This window comes from Cervus elaphus, chromosome 12, assembly GCF_910594005.1.
Source record: "Cervus elaphus chromosome 12, mCerEla1.1, whole genome shotgun sequence".
In the NCBI taxonomy this organism is placed as follows: domain Eukaryota; kingdom Metazoa; phylum Chordata; class Mammalia; order Artiodactyla; family Cervidae; genus Cervus; species Cervus elaphus.
The window spans coordinates 30,516,853-30,535,730 of NC_057826.1; the positions used below are offsets into that span (position 1 = coordinate 30,516,853).

The 18,878-nt window shown below is 41.1% G+C and overlaps 1 protein-coding gene across 2 annotated transcripts in view; it reads right to left on the reverse strand.

Annotated features, from left to right (window-relative positions):
• Positions 1-18,878, reverse strand: part of DAAM1 (dishevelled associated activator of morphogenesis 1) — a 178,339-nt gene that overhangs the window by 91,875 nt on the left and 67,586 nt on the right. For both annotated transcript variants that reach the window (XM_043918837.1, XM_043918838.1), the window contains exon 2: positions 13,377-13,595. In XM_043918837.1, the coding sequence (XP_043774772.1) occupies positions 13,377-13,559 (183 nt within the window). In that variant the 5' untranslated portion in view covers positions 13,560-13,595. The remainder of the gene's footprint in view (positions 1-13,376; positions 13,596-18,878) is intronic.

The window sequence follows — 18,878 nt, forward strand, 5'->3', positions numbered from 1 at the left end:
GGAACATCTTTCCTTTTCTCCTTTGCTTTTCACTTCTCTTCTTTTCACAGCTATTTGTAAGTCCTCCTCAGACAGCCATTTTGCTTTCATGCATTTCTTTTCCATGGGGATGGTCTTGATCCCTGTCTCCTGTACAATGTCACAAACCTCCGACCATAGTTCATCAGGCACTCTATCAGATCTAGTCCCTTAAATCTATTTTTCACTTCCACTGTATAATTATAAGGGATTTAAGTACCACATAAAGGGGAAAGGGCAAGACAAAGCAGACAGAGGACTGAAGGGTGACACTTTAACAGCAGCAAAATTAGACTTCTATAAATGTATGGAGAAAATGTACCTTTCAGCTGCAATAATTCATTAAATTTATGAACATCCATTCTTGCAACAGCAAACAGCCACCACATCCACGAGTCATGAAATGCCATCACAGCTCTTAAAATTTAACCACCACGACCTTGAGAACAGTATTTTATTTTCATAGGGCTGGTTGGAAACCCGAAAGTTAGATAAGCCCTTTGTTGGTTTAAATAGAGGAGAGTTCAGTGAATTATTACCTGTCCCTAACCAGTCAAGACAGACATAAATGGAAAACAACAGAGAGTGTTAAGTCCCCAAAGAGATGTGTACACAGAGAACAAACCTTAAGGTTTTCAGCCTGTAAGATTTCTGCCAACGTTCTTAGTCATTACACAAAACACCATAATATGACTCACCACCACCTACACAATAATGTTCTCTGTGTCTGACAGATGTGTTTTCATTCGACATATAAAAATAATAACTGAGAAACCCCACAAGCAAAGGCTGACTAATAGAAATAATTTTTAGTTTCTTACTACCCACGGTTAATTGTTTTACACTATTTCCTTTCCGACTCTAAATAGCAGGTAATGCAAATTATATCCCGTTTGCTAGATAAAAGTCTGCTGCGAAACCTGTAGGCTTCTTATTTGGCTTCTTTGTGTTATTTCAACTAGAAACTCATTAGACTAACTTTGAATTAGTCTGTATCACCAGCAGTTTTCCAATAATCTAAAGTAAATCACCCTGTTCTAAATATATGCTAAAATCAACTCCCAATAGCAATCCAGCCACCCAAATTTCCAATTTTTATATTTATAATCTAGGACAACTTCTGTTGACAAGGCTTAATTGAGAGGATTTCTAAGCAGTGTCTTCCTGCTTGAATGGAGGGACTTTGTCTCCTGAGACAGAGTCAGCTTGTAGAGTGACAGATAAGAAAGGCCCTGTGGGCAGCTGTGAGGCCAAGCTCCACACGCATCCCTCTTCTGCAGTGACACCAGCACTGCTCCCACCCAGGCCTCTCCCCACCTGCTTAGACTTGCTAAGCAGCTCAGCTGGCACTTCTTAGTTGGGTCAAAAGATATCTAGCACAATGAGTCTCCTCCCATACTGCAGCTATTTACTTGTTTTACCATGTAATATAGGGTGGAGAGACTGCCAAGGACAGGAAATATTTCTTAGACAAGAATGCTGAAGCTCCAATACTTTGGCCACCTGATGTGAAGAACTGACTCATTGGAAAAGACCCTGATGCTGGGAAAGATTGAAGACAGGAGGAGGAGGGGATGACAGAGGACGAGATGGTTGGATGGCATCATTGACTCAATGGACATGAGTTTGAGCAAACTCAGGGAGACAGTGAAGGACAGGGAAGCCTGGCGTGCTGCAGCTCATGTGGTCACAAAGAGTCGGACACGACTGAATAACAACAACAACACCACCCTCAGCCTTTTAACCTGCTACCCTTCAGTGCTCCCCTGGTAACTGACATCCAGAAGAAGAGTAGAGAGCACGACAAAAGGTGGACATGGATGCAGGAAGAGTACAGGAACCAGCCCAAACCTATCACGATTACTTCAAGAATAATTCAGAATAGGAATCCAACTGTTGGATGATTCAGCCGTCATTAATTCATGCATACACACATACATTTATTCAAATCTTCCTGAGCATATCATGTATAAACCTTCAGTAGTGAGTTATTCATCCAGGCCACAGGCATTTACTGACCATGGACTCAGGACCAGGCCCTGCTCGAGGCCCTGGGGATCTTGAGTGAAAAAGCCAGATCCGATGCCTGTGCCCTCCTGCTCTCTGACAGTGTAAAGGTGCATGCTCGCAGTGGATTTAACATGAGTGTCCTAGGTGAATAAACTAAACTGATTGTTTAAAAGATGGCAAAGGACTTGCTTTTTTCTTCTATACCCAAGAAATGTCCATCTTTCCTGAAAACAACACAAGTATATACTCTAAGTGACCTTCGTTTGGTTCAGTTTAGTTCTTAAATATTATATTGTGTAATGAAATAAACAGCTAGCAGCTGTATGATGTTTCCAGTGGATTTATTTAACATTAGACAAGAGGTGGAAATTTTCAACTTTTTTAGTAATTTGGTTTTCTAAAATATATGTGTTTATATATATATATACACATTTTTTTTTCCTTCATCCATGAGCCAGAAAATTGTAACTAAAAGATGTAACTGGTACTGAGCTCCTACAACACAAATCAAGAAACACTTTGAAATTCCAGAGGAACAACATGTGGAAAAGGGGGGATTTCAAGCCTAGCAGATAAAAAGAGTTGAGGACAGTTTAGAAATGCAATTCATGATCCATGTATTGGGCATTCACCTCCCGCAGGCTGTGTGACATATGTTTTATAAGAGCAAATGGTATTTAAATGATTCCCAGTGCATCAATATATATCCTCGAGTACATTTATTTGTACAAACTACCAGATTGTTCTAGCCATTACTGAAACACATTTTCGAAATTACACTTGAAAGCTTACCTAAACCATACCACTTATGGAGATCAAATTATCCTCCCTGTCTCTAAAACCTATACTGGTCTGGATGGGGACATGTAAAGAGTTGGCAAGTGGTGCAATTTGCTGACTGTGTAATTCGCACTTGGCAGCCTGAGGATTAAGTTAAATAATCAGATTTTAAAGTGAAGCCAAAAGCTAAGTAGATACATACCTCTCAACATCTCTTTAGGACTCAGGGTAATGAAAATCATCAAGGCCAAGGGGACTCATAACCATTTTCTCAATAACATTATTAGTTCAGAGATGGTTTTGCAGAATTTGTATTAAAATACAATAAAGCTTTCATGATTTTTTCCTCTGTCTCTCCCTGAGCCCCCAACTCCATTTCAGTCCCTGCTCCAAATTAAGAAGCACCCAGAAATAAATGGATTGATAACAAAGTACCTAACATGGAGTAAAAAATGTAAATTTAACAACTTGAATAAAAGGACATTTGGAATGGTCTTGATGAGATAAAATATACGTTTAGGACTAGAAGGAATAAAATGGTTTATGGTTTTATCTAAAGCTTTTCTGGATTTGTTTAGTGAATCAGAAGACAAGAAGAAAACTTTGAAAACCATCTCGAACATCTCACTATCTCTAAGCAGACAGGACCTCAAAGAAATGTATACTGTCCATTGAAATGAAGATCTATTGCCAAGCCTACTAGATTTCTGGATGTATTGCAAAGTTCAATTCAAAAGCACCACATATATAAGCAAGCAAAACCCCCTATATCAACTTCCCCTGTATCACAAACCATCAGTTCTTCTCAGGCCCTAAATAATTTGTTTATAAAGTTCTAGATTTATGATCATTTTTTGCTCATCTTTAAATTAACTGTATACTGGCAATAGTTCACATCTATCCCACAGGAATTTTAGCGCTGAACCCATTTAAGCCCATATCTACATTCCCACTTCCTTTTGTGATATACTGCATATTCTCATACTCTTCCAAACATTTCTCTATGAACTCATCAAGTTAATTTCTTCAAAAATACCACAGTATCAAGGGAATATCTCAATATTTTTTTCTTCTCTGTCAATTAACCATGTCCTTTATATGAACAGAATTTGCTCTTTTGAGTTTTATAAGTTTGTCAATTGAAAAGAATTTTTAAACTCATGGCAGTTGAACAATTTTGGTATCAATTCCTTCATTAGACTACAATTTTTGGCTTTCAGACAACTGAACGCTTTGAGACTATTTTAGATATATCTTTGAAGTCTTTGTGCAGTCTGAGTTCCTCTGCTTAATTACCAAGCAATCCTTTACACCAGAGATCCCCAATCTCCAGGGTCTAATATCTGATGATCTGAAGTAGAGCTGATGTAATAATAATAAAGTGCACAATAAATGTAATGTACTTGAATCATCCCAAAACCATCCCACCCTCCACCTCCCACCCAATCTGTGGAAAAATTGTCCTCCATGAAACTGGTCCCTGGTGCCAAAAAAGTTGGGGACTGCAATTAATGTATCAAGTTTACATTCCAATTAAGGAACAAGAGATGAAAACTATGATTTCCCAAAGTGGCTTAAATCTCAACATTCAAAAAACTAAGATCATGGCATCCAGTCCCAGCACTTCATGGCAAATAGATGGGGGAACAATGGAAACAGTGAGAGACTTTATTTTTTTGGACTCCAAAATCACTGCAGATGGTGACTCCATCCATGAAATTAAAAGACGCTTGCTTCTTGAAAGAAAAGCTATGACCAACCCAAAAAGCAGAGACATTACTTTGCCGACAAAGGTCCATATAGTCAAAGCTATGGTTTTCCCAGTAGTCATGTATGGCTGTGAGAGTTGGACCATAAAGAAAGTCGAGTGCCAAAGAATTGATGTGTTTGAACTGTGGTGTTGGAGAAGACTTTTGAGAGTCCCTTGGACTGCAAGGAGATCAAACCAGTCCATCCTAAAGGAAATCAGTCCTGGGTGTTCATTGAAAGGACTGATGCTGAAGTCGAAGCTCCAATACTTTGGCCACCTGATGCGAGGAACTGACTCACTGGAAAAGGCCCTGATGCTGGGAAAGACTGAAGGCAGGAGGGCAACAAAGGATGAGATGGTTGGATGGCACCATCAACTCAACAGAAATGAGTTTAAGCAAACTCCGGGAGACAGTGAAGGACAGGGAAGCCTGGTGTGCTGCAGTCCATGGGGTCATAAAGAGTTGGACATATCTGAGCAACTGAACAACAATAAAAAGAACAAAATCTGTACACTGGTATATCATAAGACTAACTTGGATTCCCGTAGCTCTTTTCATACCAAAGTGACTTCAGAACATAATGAAAAATGAAGAGTTTACTGATGTATGTTCCCAAGGGAATTCATCTGGCACAGCTTGCCTCAACTGTGAATTCATCTAATTCTGATACTAAATCCTCTAAGTCTTACTATTTTCATTTCTCAAAGTCTATGCTGGTTACTAATGTTGACAGTGTCCTCAGGACCTTATAATAATAAAACTGACCCACAGTAAGTGATTATATTTATGAGCATACAAATCTCATTATCCACCAACACTATCTTCCCCACTGAGGTATTAACTTTTGTTGACAATCCTCAATTATATAAATGGTGATCATTAATGAATTTCTCAAGTAGTTTCTTTCAAATGTTTTTATATTTCCTGGAAGGCATAACACTTAAATGATACTACACAACTAAACTCTTTTAATAGCACTTTTGGAAATCAGTTCTTAAAAAAAAAGGAACAACTGTATATTGGCCATCTAAAGACAATTTTCCACTTGTATCCAACATAACCTTTTCTATCTAAAGATAGAATGTAAATATGCCAAAATGGGAATTCCAAAAAGTGACTTTTGGCAAACTAAAAGTAGAGTTATTTAAGTCAGACTGCCATGCCACCCACCCCCAACCCACAGATAGAGCTGGGATTGGAAATGAGTTACAAAGGAAGAACCTTATCCGGACAATGGGTCACCCAGTAACTCCCAGTGGGGAGAGGGAACACTGCCACTTGGGATGGGCCACAAACTCCAGCAGCACCATTCAGTAATTGCAGCACCTAGAAACACCCTCTGATATTTCCACCACCTCCAAGTGGTGGAGTATTAAGTTGAGCGCAACACCTGCACCATTTTTATTGAGAATGGTGAAATGCACAGGTGTTAGGATAGATGGCTCTAGTGGTAAAGAATCCACCTGCCAATGCAGGAGATGCAAGAGACATGCGTTCAATCCCTAGGTTGGAAAGATCCCCTAGAGTAGGAAATGGCAACCCACTCTAGTATTCTTGCATGAAAAATTCTGTGGACAGAGGAGTCTGGAGGGCTACAGTTCATGGGGTTGCAGAGTCGGATATGACTGAGCACCCACCCACACGCACACAGCACTGTTTAACAAATTATCCCAGAATATTAAGACACATTGGTCAAATAAATGGAAGACTAAATACTGAATCTGAAAGAAGGCACGTTAACAGAAAACAGTATAAACAGAATTGATAACATGTCAGGCTTAGGAAAACTTGGGCATGAGACAAGTGCTCGGGCCTGGTGCACTGGGAAGACACAGAGGAATCGGGTGGAGAGGGAGGTGGGAGGGGGAATCGGGATGGGGAATACGTGTAAATCTATGGCTGATTCATATCAATGTATGACAAAACCCACTGAAACGCTGTGAAGTAATTAGCCTCCAACTAATAAAAAATTTAAAAAAAAAAAAAAAAAACTTGGGTCTATATTGCTTATTATTTCCAACTATCTATAAATTCACAATGATGTACTCTCTTAGACAGGAAAGTTTTCCTCTGGTCAGTTAACTGATTCCAAGGATACTTCGAAAATCATGACCAGACTTATCATAAACCTGGTTTCTCACCTATTAATAAAACCTCACTCAGGAAAAGCAGATGCATATTCTGCTGTTTCACAAGGCCAGAGAACTGAGGGAATCTGTAAGGAGATGCCATTTCTAATATAACTGCTGCTGTGAAAATATTCTGCGGGATACCCTCAGTCCATGAACTCTTGGTGATTGCAGCAATTAGTAATTGCTCTTGGTATATTCAGGAGTCACATATTTGAACAGAAAACCAGAAGGGGGCTATACTAAATTCTCTTTCCATTTCAAAAGTCAAGTAGCCACAGGAAATATGCATTGACACAAGCCATCTCACCTCAACAGTTGGACTCAAAGAAAAACATATTCAAAATCTACCCTAGGAGACATGACACATTTTGCTAGAAGTTACTGACATCTCACAGAGACTGCAATGAACAAGGGTTATTTTTGTAAATATAACCAGATAGCAACCTTTTTATATATAGCATATTTCATTGAGAAAACCTGTAAGAAAGCAGGGGTACTGTCCTTTAGTTCAAATAAGAATCTGAGAATATATAATAACACAGCTATCTCTCTCCATCCCTTTTTCCTGGCTCTCAGAACCCCAATCCACCCAGGCTCTTATTTCACGCACCATCTACGCTGAACTTTCAATTTCTTGAGTCTTCCATATTTTCTCTCTCACCTCACGGCCCTATATATGCTATTTTCACGTCTGTAACACACTTTCCTCTCCTCTTTGCCTGCATAATTCCTTCTTTTCAAGTCTTACATTAAATATCACTTCCTCCAGGAACGCTTCCAAGATCCTTCCATGCTGGGTACCTGTGAGGCTTGGGGGTAGGTGTCAGTAAGCAGCATCCTCATTCTCCAACAAGAATGGAATTAAATACCAGCTAGGTTAAGAGCTCAAGCAGATGGGAGATCAAAAACACCTCCTTTTTGCTCCTAAAAGCTGGGTTGGAGAACCCAACTTTCACCTGCAGACGTGGGCTTGCTGGGATTTCATTGCTGAGTTAGACACATAGCCACCAGTCATAGAGATAACTGGACAATTTCAGAACTCCCCAAGGGGGTTCAATCCTATGAAACTTATAGCACCAAGGGTCACAGAATGTGTGCTTTCTGAAAACAGGGTGAGTTGCAGAGAATTAAAATAAGGGAGAGAAACGAAGCTATGAATTTTCCAAAGAAGGGTTGGAAGGAAAGCTGAGAATGTTACTTCCCAGCAAGAGAGCCAAGGGTGATGGAAACGGAACCTGCAGGTCAACTCTCACCTTGTAAAGACAGGGGGAATAAAGGTTCTTCCTCAAGAACATGTCCTGCTGGAGCGGCCCCTCTCAGAGCCCTCAGTCACAATGGAGAAGAGTGTGTCTTCTGATGCCTGTTTCCAATGCTGGACTTTCAGCCCCATAAAGTCAAGAAGGACCAGTGGCCTCAGGGCCTGGCACAAAGCAGGCAATTAACACACACGTGCACACACCCAAGGGATTGATCTGTCAATTAATAACACATTCTTCTGTTTATCCCAAAGGAAATCTTCCACTGCTAATGCTAAGATTGAAAAAGTTACATGAACAAGGACTGCGTACAGTGCTATGCCCCCTAGCACTCTTCAAACATGCTGGTGGGGATAATCTAAGACCTAAAAACCCTGTCGAAAAGACAAGACTTTAGCTGAATCTTATTTTCTGGGAAGAGTGCTGAGTCTCAGATTGGTTACATTCTTGATTTGTGACTGAGACATAGGACAAAGCAGAAGTGGAGAAGGGGGGAAATGGGGGTGGTAATATGGAAAAAGGATTGATGCTCAAAGGCATAAAATATATGGTTAGCGGAGATAACACTGACTCTCAATATTTTATTTTTAAATATCCCAAATCATTTAAGAATTGTTGGCAGGAAGACTATTTCTATTTGGCAGTTTACACAAATGCACACACACCTTCCCAGGCTACCCATCCTCAGTTCTCCAGGAGCAACAGAACAGCTTCAAAACCAGCTGGTCAATTGGAAGTGAGTGGAAAAGAGCAAGAATTGGTGAAGGTGTAGAAAACTTGGAACTCTCATACACTGCTGGTGGAAATGTAAAATGGTGCAGTGTAGCCAACTTGGAAAACAGTTTGGAAGTTCCTCAAAAGTTACACACAGTGTTATACATGATTCAGAAATCTCACTCTCAGGAATATACCTGTAAGAACTGAAACTATATTTCCACACCAAAAAAACTTGCAAATTAAAGTTTAGAGCAGCTATACTCATAAAAGCTGAAGACTGGCAATAACCCAACTGTTCATCAACAATCAGTGGATAAACAAAATGTGGTATGTCCATACAACAGAATACTGTTCAACAATAACAAGAAATGAAGTATTGATACATGTTACAACTTGAATAAACCTTGAAAAGATTATGCTAAGTGAAAGGAGCCAGTCACAAAGGACCACATAGCATATGATTCTATTTACAGAAAATGACCAGAACAGGCAAAGTCACAGAAACAGAGTAGATTAGTGGCTGCCTGAGGATAGTAGGGTTGAGGGGAAGTGACAAGTAATGACTAATGGGTAAGGGAGTTGCTTTAGGGGTGAGAAAAATGTTCTAAAATGTACTGATGGGGGCATTATTTTGTGAATATACCAAAAGTCAGTGAATTGTACACTTTACACAGGTGAATTACTGGGCTTGCCTAAGAGTTCATTCGGGTTTTTCTCTAAGATCTAATGGAAAAACCCAAACGAACTTTTTGGCCAACCCAATATATGGTATGTCAATTGTATCTCCACAAAGCTGTTACTAAAAATGGGGTGTGGGGTGGGGAGCGTGTGCAGAGTATGGACCTGGGACCTCCAGAAACCAGTACATCCTGAAATTGGAATGCCCTTCAATATACACTGTTAAGCATATAAGGCACTGCTCAGGGCCCACATTCTTTAAAGGTTCACATGGCTGACCTCCCATCCAGGCTTGCTTTATTTATGAGATGATAAGGTTGCTGTAAGCAATTCTGAAGGCAATCTATTTGGTATCACTTTTAAATACATCAAATGAGTGACTCATCAGAAGATGCAAAGGAAACTAGCTCACAATGACAGGCTCTGATGAGATGCTTTCCATCAGATAGAGGCAGAATGGCCTGCAAGTTAGGACCAACACTGGTGCACTCAGAGCAGGCAGATCAGCTTTCAAGAAAAGGAAAAACCTGGGATATTTGCCTGGGGTGATGTGCCCAGAACATACCTGAATTATCTTCCATCCTTCTTGCTATACTAGGATGTGGGGTGTGAAGCACCCATAAATAGGCAGCAGTCTTTTAAAAAAAAAAAAAAGTTGTCATCTTTAATCTGTGCACCAACACATCAGAAAGATGGCATTATCCCCATTTTACAGGCAAGGAAATAAACCCAAATTCCCACAGAAACCATCTCAAAGGAAGTTACCCTACACTGCAGCATGCTCCACCTCCCCACGTGGCCATCCTCATCTGGGCATGGACACAGGCAGAACCGCTCCTGCGACTACTCAAGAGAACCCTGGGCAGAGGTGCCCAAGGGCTCGGAGCCCACCTCCCTTGCCCCAGGACACCTTTGGCAGTTGGATGGATTTGTGGTCTAAGTCCCTGAAGTCAAGAGTAGACAAAAATCCATCCATCACTCGCCAGGACAGATACAAACCTCAAGATAATTTGTTTTCCAACGGTTTTGGCTTAAAGATCTGGTTTGGCATTGGTTTTTTAACAACTAACAGCTGTAGGCAATTTTCACACAGAATAAAGACATCAATAAGGCTGAGAGTGGAATTTTCTCCCTTATGAACACAGAACAATGAGCTGTCTTCAAGATGTACATGGAGCTGCCACCACACAGGCTCAGGCTTGGGTCTCATTTGGGGAGGCTGACAGAATATAATTGAAAGGACCACGGAGGTGGGTGCTCTGAGGGGACTAGCTCTGTCCACCAGTTTCTCTACCACTGAGGAGGCCTTTGTCTATCAGCAACATCTGTCTCCTTTGGTTGACCTTGGTTTTAAAATACTTTAACTGGGAAATAATACCAAGCCCATCAATGCATCATTATTGCCTTTCATGACAGCCATCATGATACATGATTCACTGCCCATCCCTGGGAAAGGATGGTGTCCCTCCACCCATCCCAATGACCTCAGGCTCGGCCATGTGATTTGTGGTGCCAATCCCTACAGAAGGATGACACGCCCTTGCCCCTGTGAACTCGGGAGTGGTAATGTGATCTGTGTAGGCCAAAGGAACGTGTGCTGAAGTGACATGTGTCATTTCCAAGCATAAGCTTAGAGCCTGAGAAGTTCACCATGTCTCTCTTTCCTCTGCCACCAGGTCTGGGCCTTGCTCTTGAGTAGACGATGGCACAGTGCAGAACCACAGCTGATCCACAGCGGACATGCAGCATCAATAATAGAGAGGCCACTGAGGTTTTGCTATCACAGGATAAACTAGCCACAGATGACCAGGACAGCCATTAACACTGATCCCTTCCACGTCTCTTTTCACTTTCAATCCCTCCTGACCACTCACCTCCACCAAGAGGTCTTCCCTGACCACCCTCCTCATCTGTCATGTCCTATATCCCACAACAGTCACACACAACCTATGCAGAGGTATGTATGCTTCTTGCCTTGGTGCGTTATACCTCTCATTAAACCATGGAAACCGAAAGCAATTTGGGAGCAGGTTCTAATTTTCCATTTTGAACCTCCTCACTAACATCTAGAACAGAGTTCTGCATGCAGTGGAAATGGGAGAGGGTAGAGATTCCTGAAACACTGCAAAATATTCAACATTCTCAAGTGTAAACATGCTGCCAGGCTTCACCTCTTTTCTTTCCCAACCAAGTCTGGTTGGTAATCCGGCTCATTAATCCACTCAGGAGCCCAGAACTCAAACATCAGTTTCATAGTATTAATACTCTCCCTTCTTGGTTTATCTCATAAGAGAAGCTTATAGGTGAATTTTGGTTCATCAAATCTGGAGTGACGCAAGCAGTTCAGTTACTAATCCTGAAGGGCAGTGACACAGCCTGCAATGTAAGACACGTAAAATGATAGCAGTCCCTAGTATCTGCTGAACAACATAAATGGTCTGATTAGGACTAACTCCATTACAAAATGTCAGATGCAATCAAAGGAGGATAGAGTCTCGTGTAATACTCATTGAGTACCTAAGAAGGGGCAGGCACTGGGCCATTCCCACTCTGCGTGATTCTCATTTAAACGTTACATCAAACCTAGCAAGTGATTTTTCCCCTTCCACTTTCCAGAATATAGACTCAGAAAAGTCATAAGCTTTTTCCCTACTGATACAGACAATAAAGTCAGAGCAGTAATGTGAACCAAAGTTTTCCTAATGTCCATGCCAGTGCCCTTGACCATACCATAATATCCTCTGAAATGCAGACTAGAAAGAAACACTACTTTGCAGATGCTTGAGAAGCTAAGTTGCAGAGAGCACCTACATCTCTTGATGAGTGGGCCCTACATAGATACGTCTCTCACTTCAGTATAGTGGATTTTAAAATATGATAGCATCTATAAAAAGTTTCCCACAATAGTTATTATTGCAATCCTATCATTAGGCTAAATAATGATACTCTACTTAAGTAATAATGTCTTTCATCCAAGGATCAAGGACACAGAGACAGCATGACTAATTTTTTAAGACACTAATACTACACACTGGGCGTGGCAGGAAGTGTGAGGGAATCCCAGGAGGTGTCGGATGAAGGAAATATTTGTGCACACAAGCATCTCAGGCTGGGATGGGGAGGAGCTAGAAAGGGCAACTTAGGATACAATAGGGCTGCATATTCGAAGACCTAAAGGTCTAAATCTCTCCATTTGAAAGAGACATGTGTACCCCAATGTTCATCGCAGCACTGTTTATAATAGCCAGGACATGGAAGCAACCTAGATGCCCATCAGCAGACGAATGGATAAGAAAGCTGGGGTACATATACACAATGGAATATTACTCAGCCATTAAAAAGAATACATTTGAATCAGTTCTAATGAGATAGATGAAACTGAAGCCCATTATACAGAGTGAAGTAAGCCAGAAAGATAAACACCAATACAGTACACTAACGCATATATATGGAGTTTAGAAAGATGGTAACGATAACCCTATATGCAAGATAGAAAAAGAGACACAGATGTATAGAACAGACTTTTGGACTCTGTGGGAGAAGGTGAGGGTGGGCTGATCTGAGAGAATAGCATTGAAGCATGTATATTATCAAGTGTGAAACAGATCACCAGTCCAAGTTGGATGCATGAGACAAGTGCTCGGGGCTGGTGCACTGGGACGACCCAGAAGGATGGGATGGGGAGGGAGGTGGGAGGGGGGATCAGGATGGGGAACACATGTAAATCCATGGCTGATTCATGTCAATGTATGGCAAAAACCACTACAATATTGTAAAGTAATTAGCCTCCAACTAATACAAATAAATGAAAAAAAATTAAAAAAAAAAAAATCTCTCCATTTAAGCAGCAGCAAACCCTCTGAGGTAGTGATGCTGCCCTTTTCTTTCTTCTCTATGGGCTCAGTGCTGACAGCTGGAAAGCAGATGGGGGCCATTTCACCAAAGAAAGGCAAGATCGTGTCCAACCAAACCATTCACATCCTCTCCCCTCCCTCCGGCTCCCAACCACCCCTGAGATGAAGTCTGAGACTCACCACGAGTTCGCTGAACATGACATCCAGCTCCTCCACAGGGGGCATGGGTAACGCTGGCTCCATGGTCTGAAGCGCAAAGTTGCTATCATTTCGCAGCCGATACGTGATTTCTGGGTGATCATTGTTTCGGAAACAGCAGAAGATGAATGAAATCCCCCGTCCACCTCTCTTCCTTGGGGCCATAGCTGAATTCTGTTTTACTTCTTGACTGATTAAACTCTGCCAAAAGAGGACATAATAGAGTTAAGAATACAAAACTGGATAATATATATACATTTCAAGACAGACCAATTCACGAAAGAGCCCCATGTACTGAAGGCAAGGTCAGAAGGAGCTGACAGCTGGAGACAACATCCGTAGGACATAGAGGACAAGCCCAAGAGGGTCTGGGGGCCAGCTGAGCAGAGAGCACATGTCCTTCTAATCACGTGTTGATGTTTCCTGTGACCCGCTGCTGAGCGAACAGCACCACCCCAGCCACCCTACGCCCCGGCATTTGCTCCAGTCCCACTGGGTCCTGGCCATGCTTTGCACATCACCTGTTCTTTCTTGCCAACCCATACTGGTATTGTTACCCCCTGCAGTTATGACCTTCTCTTCCTTGCCATCTAGAAGACTTCTTACTCATCCTCTAGGGTTTGATTGCAATTTCTCCTTTACCATCCTCAAGTAGAAGTAATAATATATATGCTAAGGCACATCTACCTATTCTAGCTCTTGTCACAGTCTAAGTTCCTTAGCAGTGTGTCTTCAAATTAGACCAGGGTAACTAAAAGCAGGAGGGAGGGACTCTGTATCAAGCAACTTGGTGGCCCCAGTGCTCCATGCAGCACCAAGAGACAGAGGGCACTTGGTTAATGTTTATTGTGTTGAATAAATTCATAGCAAATGGGGAGTGACTTAACATGAGCTAGGAGGGTCAGAGATTTCCAAACAGAAAAGATTAAGTAAGTTCACTGACAGAGATGGTTGACTAAGTTACAGTATACTCACATAAGAGAACCTAACACACTCACTAAAAAGAACGAGGCATCTGTGCATGTAGATATGAAAAAAAAAATGCTCAAGATGCTATGTGATATGCATACTATATACTACAGGATTGCATATTTTAAAGCACTTATAAATACATGTAAGAAATGTCATCAGCAGTAACCTCCAAAATAAAGAGAGGGGATTGGAGAACTACTTTTCACTTCCTATCCTTTCAAATTTGAATTTTTACCATGAAAACACTGCAGAATTTTAACCACTGCACAGTATTTTTAAAGTCACAATTATGTGTATTATCCTAGAAAAATGTCTAAGTTATACTTCAAGTGAAAAAATGCAACTAAAAGAATAATGTGTATAACATGTCCCATAATGTCTTTTTAAAACGATCTTACACAAAAACCTAAATAATTTACATGGAAATACATAGCAAAAGGCCTGGAAAGATACACAGCAATTTCCTAACTCTGAGAGATGAGAAGGATGGGGAATAGGCAAGAATGAAAACATACTTTCTGTGAGATATACATATATATGTATAAATATATATATATACATTTATGATGAGAGTATATTCATGTATAACTCCTGTAGATTGCTAATTTTTAAAGAGAGATGGGGTTGAAAGGGGAAAAAAAAAGGTGGACTATGAACTGACCCTTGGTGATCTGGAAGGGCAGAGGAGGAGAGCTACATCTGTGCCGGGAAGAAGTAGGAACACAGGCATGGAGTCCAGGGAGGAGCCACAGGGATGAGCGTGCAGAGGAGGGCTGGTGTGGAGAAGACGCAGCCCAGGCTGAGAGTCTGGATTTGCCCCATGAGCAATTTCGAGTCATACTTAAATACCCCACCCATCCTACTCTACTTTCGTAAAAAAAAAGTAGAGAAAGCAGATGTGGTTGGGCCTTGATGACTCTCACAGTTCAGAGCTGTGGGCAGGTGACCCTGTGGAGAAGCTGCAGTGACCGCTGAGCACCAGAGAGTGCACTGCAGATGATCAGACAATGCACTCACGCCCCCGACCAGAAGAAAACGCAGCACTGCTGAGACAGAGCTAACACTACGGCAGGCACTTCTTGAGATGGAAGAGAAAACCTGAGGGGGAGGCAGAGGCCCGCAACTATCCTCTCAAATGATTTCTAGGGGCAGCTCCATAGCAACAGGGTCAGGCCCCCCGTCCCCAGACTGAATTTAAAACCAATGGGAAGAAGCTATAAGGAGACATAAGGAAGAATTTTCCAAAGTCTATGGTTGGGGTAGGATGGAAGTGAGGAGTCCCTGGCTCCACTGTCTTCAGATTAGAGTTACCTGTTAGAAATGCCTAAAGGGTAAGGTACTCCAACTCTCAGATGGGAGAGGGGAGAGAAATCAGAGATTTTCAGTAGGTGTTGATTTGAGCTTCTCACTCCAGCTTCAATTTCAGCAGCTCTGCTTTTATCCTTTTGGATATTGACTTATTATATTATAAAAACATCCTGTGGCTACTCACTGCAATTATGAGAACATGCAGAGGCCACACAACAGCCTCTAAGGGGCATTACAATCTGGCTTCTGACTGCCCCCTCCCCCCACCCCCATCATATAGCACTCTTTGTGTGAATCACTGCACTTCAACTATACTGGCCATGCTGACTCCTGCCTCAGGGCCTTTGCATCAGCCACATCCTTGATCCACGTCCTTGACAAGCATGTTCTGGCTACACCTGTGCATGCCTGATTCTTCTTGTCATTAAGGCCTCAGCATGAATTTCACTTTCTCAGGAAGCCAACCCAGCCACTGTATCTGCCACAGTGCAATGCTCCCGTCACTCTCTCTCTTTACCCTGTTTGAAGTCCTTCAGGGCAAGTATCACCATTTCAAATTATCCTATGTGGTTATTTCATGGGGCAGGGACCTTGCACATATTGTTCACTGCTGTGCCCTCAGTACATAATACTACATGGGACACATGTATATGTCTCACATATTTAACTAGAAGAACAGTCAACTTTTACATAAAATTTCATTTAAACAAAGGACATTATTTTTTTAAAAAAATAGACTATGAGGCATGGGGATGCAAGTCAAGGAGTCCTGAAGCTTTATATCCAAGATAAAATTTAAATTAAATTTTATTTAATTAATTAGTAATTATTAATAACTATTATTAATTTTAATTATTTAATATTTAAAAAATAAAAAACAAATGTATCCATACATTATTTACGCAACTAAAAATAAAAGTGTACACACAAAAGACCAGAAGCAAGTGTGTTGACATTTAACAATGGCTAATTCTGCATAATGAAGAAAGGGATGAACTTTGAACTTTATTCTTGTTAAGTTTTAAAAGTAAAACCCAACTAATGGACTTATGGTGTTTCTTTCAAATTAGAGAATCCAGTTCTAGAATCTGTCACCAGTTTTTTTTGATTGTGTAATTAATACAATGATGCAAACTTGGGTGAAAATTCTCATCAATAACTATAACTTGCAAACACTTCTAGAGAAAAACCCTCCACTCACTTTAAGGGATAGTGGCCTCCAAAAGCTAGCAACTGGAAGTCTCTGAGTTGGGAAGGGAGAAAAGAGGTTAAAAGCAAAGTATCTGTCATGGAGCCTATATGATGACCTAACCGACTCTGGAATAAAGACTTCACCGAGACACCTAATATTTCATTCTGTTGAAGCAGACATCTCCTGGCTTAGGGAGTACCTGTACAAGGTCCTATGAGCCATATGCAGTTCCTCGGATTCCCCTGATAAATGTGTATTAGTATCTACTATATACCAGGCATGACAGTAGGTACCTAAGGATACAGAAAGGAAGTGGTCATTAGGAGCTTCTAATCTGGTGGGAGAGAGAGCTTGAGGGTGCTTAGCTGCTCTGTCATGTACAACTCTTTGCGACCCCATGGACTATAGCCCACTAGGCTTCTCTGTCCATGGGATTCTCCCAGCAAGAATACTGGAGTAGGTTGCCATGCCCTCTTCCAGGGGATCTTCCCGACACAGGGACTGAGCCCACATTTCCTGTGTCTCCTGCACTGCAGGCAAATTCTTTACCCACTGAGCCATTGAGGAAGCCCCAAAAGAGAGAGTAGTGCTCCAATTAATTATAACAAAATTAATATGACATATCATATAATATGTGCAATGTAATAAAGCAGGAACACTTAGGGAAGAAACTGGTCCCTGATGCTTGTGTGGAATTTTGAAAGATACTAGAAAGCAGGGCATTTAGACAGACTGAACAGTGCACACAAAAGCATGAGTTGGGAAGGGGCAGGGAGTACAGGAAGTGGGGTGGCCCACACAGCACCGGCGAGACAGCATCTCCTGAGAGCTGAGCCCTGGAGGGTCTCATCTCTTTACTCAAAACCCACCAACGGCTCCCCAACACCATTCTAAATTGGCTTTCAGTGCATCATCAAATCCAATTCTAACTCACTGCTTCTGTTTTTTGTACTTCCTTAAAAGCATCCTAAGGACTTTGCTGGCGGTCCAGTGGTTAAGATTCCATGCTTCCAACACAGGGGGTGTGGGTTTCATCCCTGGTCAGGGAACTAAGATCCCACATGCCAAAAAAAATTAAAAACATAAAAAAATAAGATAAAAAGTATCCTACACTTAGCCAACAGACAGTTTTCCGTGCCCCATAAATAAACTGTCTTCTATCCAGGTGGTCCACTCATTCCCTCTGCCCTTCTCTTTGTCAACTGTATCCCCAGGCTGACAGTACCAGTCGTGAGAGCACTCAGTGCAGTAAGCCTCATCCACTGCTGGTGGCAGATGAAATCTGCTTCAACATTTCCAAGGGGCAATTTACCAAGGACCTAAAATGGTCACAATTTTTGACCGAGAGTTTCCACTTCTGGAAATATATTCTAAGGGTATATTCAAAGATACAATCAAGGGAGTTTTCACAAAAATTATCAAACCATGATCTTTAAGAGCAAATAAACAAGGGCATAGAATAGATGCTAGTGATAGAGAACTATGTGAAGAGTAAATAAGTTATGGTACAACTAGTTGGCAGACCACAGTCCAATCCTTTGAAACAGAATTTTTAATACAAGGATATGTCATACGGCACAGGGGATATAGCCAATATTTTATAAAAACTATGAAAGGAATATAATCTATAAAAATTCTGAATCACTGTTATATACCACAACTAATATTGCAAGTCAACTATAAGTTAAAAAATTAAAAAGTATATTTAATGACATGCAAATACTTAGAATATATGAAATAAAGAATAGGTAGGTATACACTGTCTCATTTATGTACAAAATATATATATATGCATATATATATATATATATGAGCAGGGGGCAAGGACAAGAGAAATACACCAAAATATGAGCTACAGTTAGCTCACGTCAGCTGTATGGATTACTTTTAAAAAAACCCCAAAAGTCTTGTATTCTCCAGTTGTTCTCACAATTAAGATATCTACTTTCATAGTTGATAGAACAGGATAAGACACCACTTTATGTGACTATTTATGTGACAGAGGAGGGGAA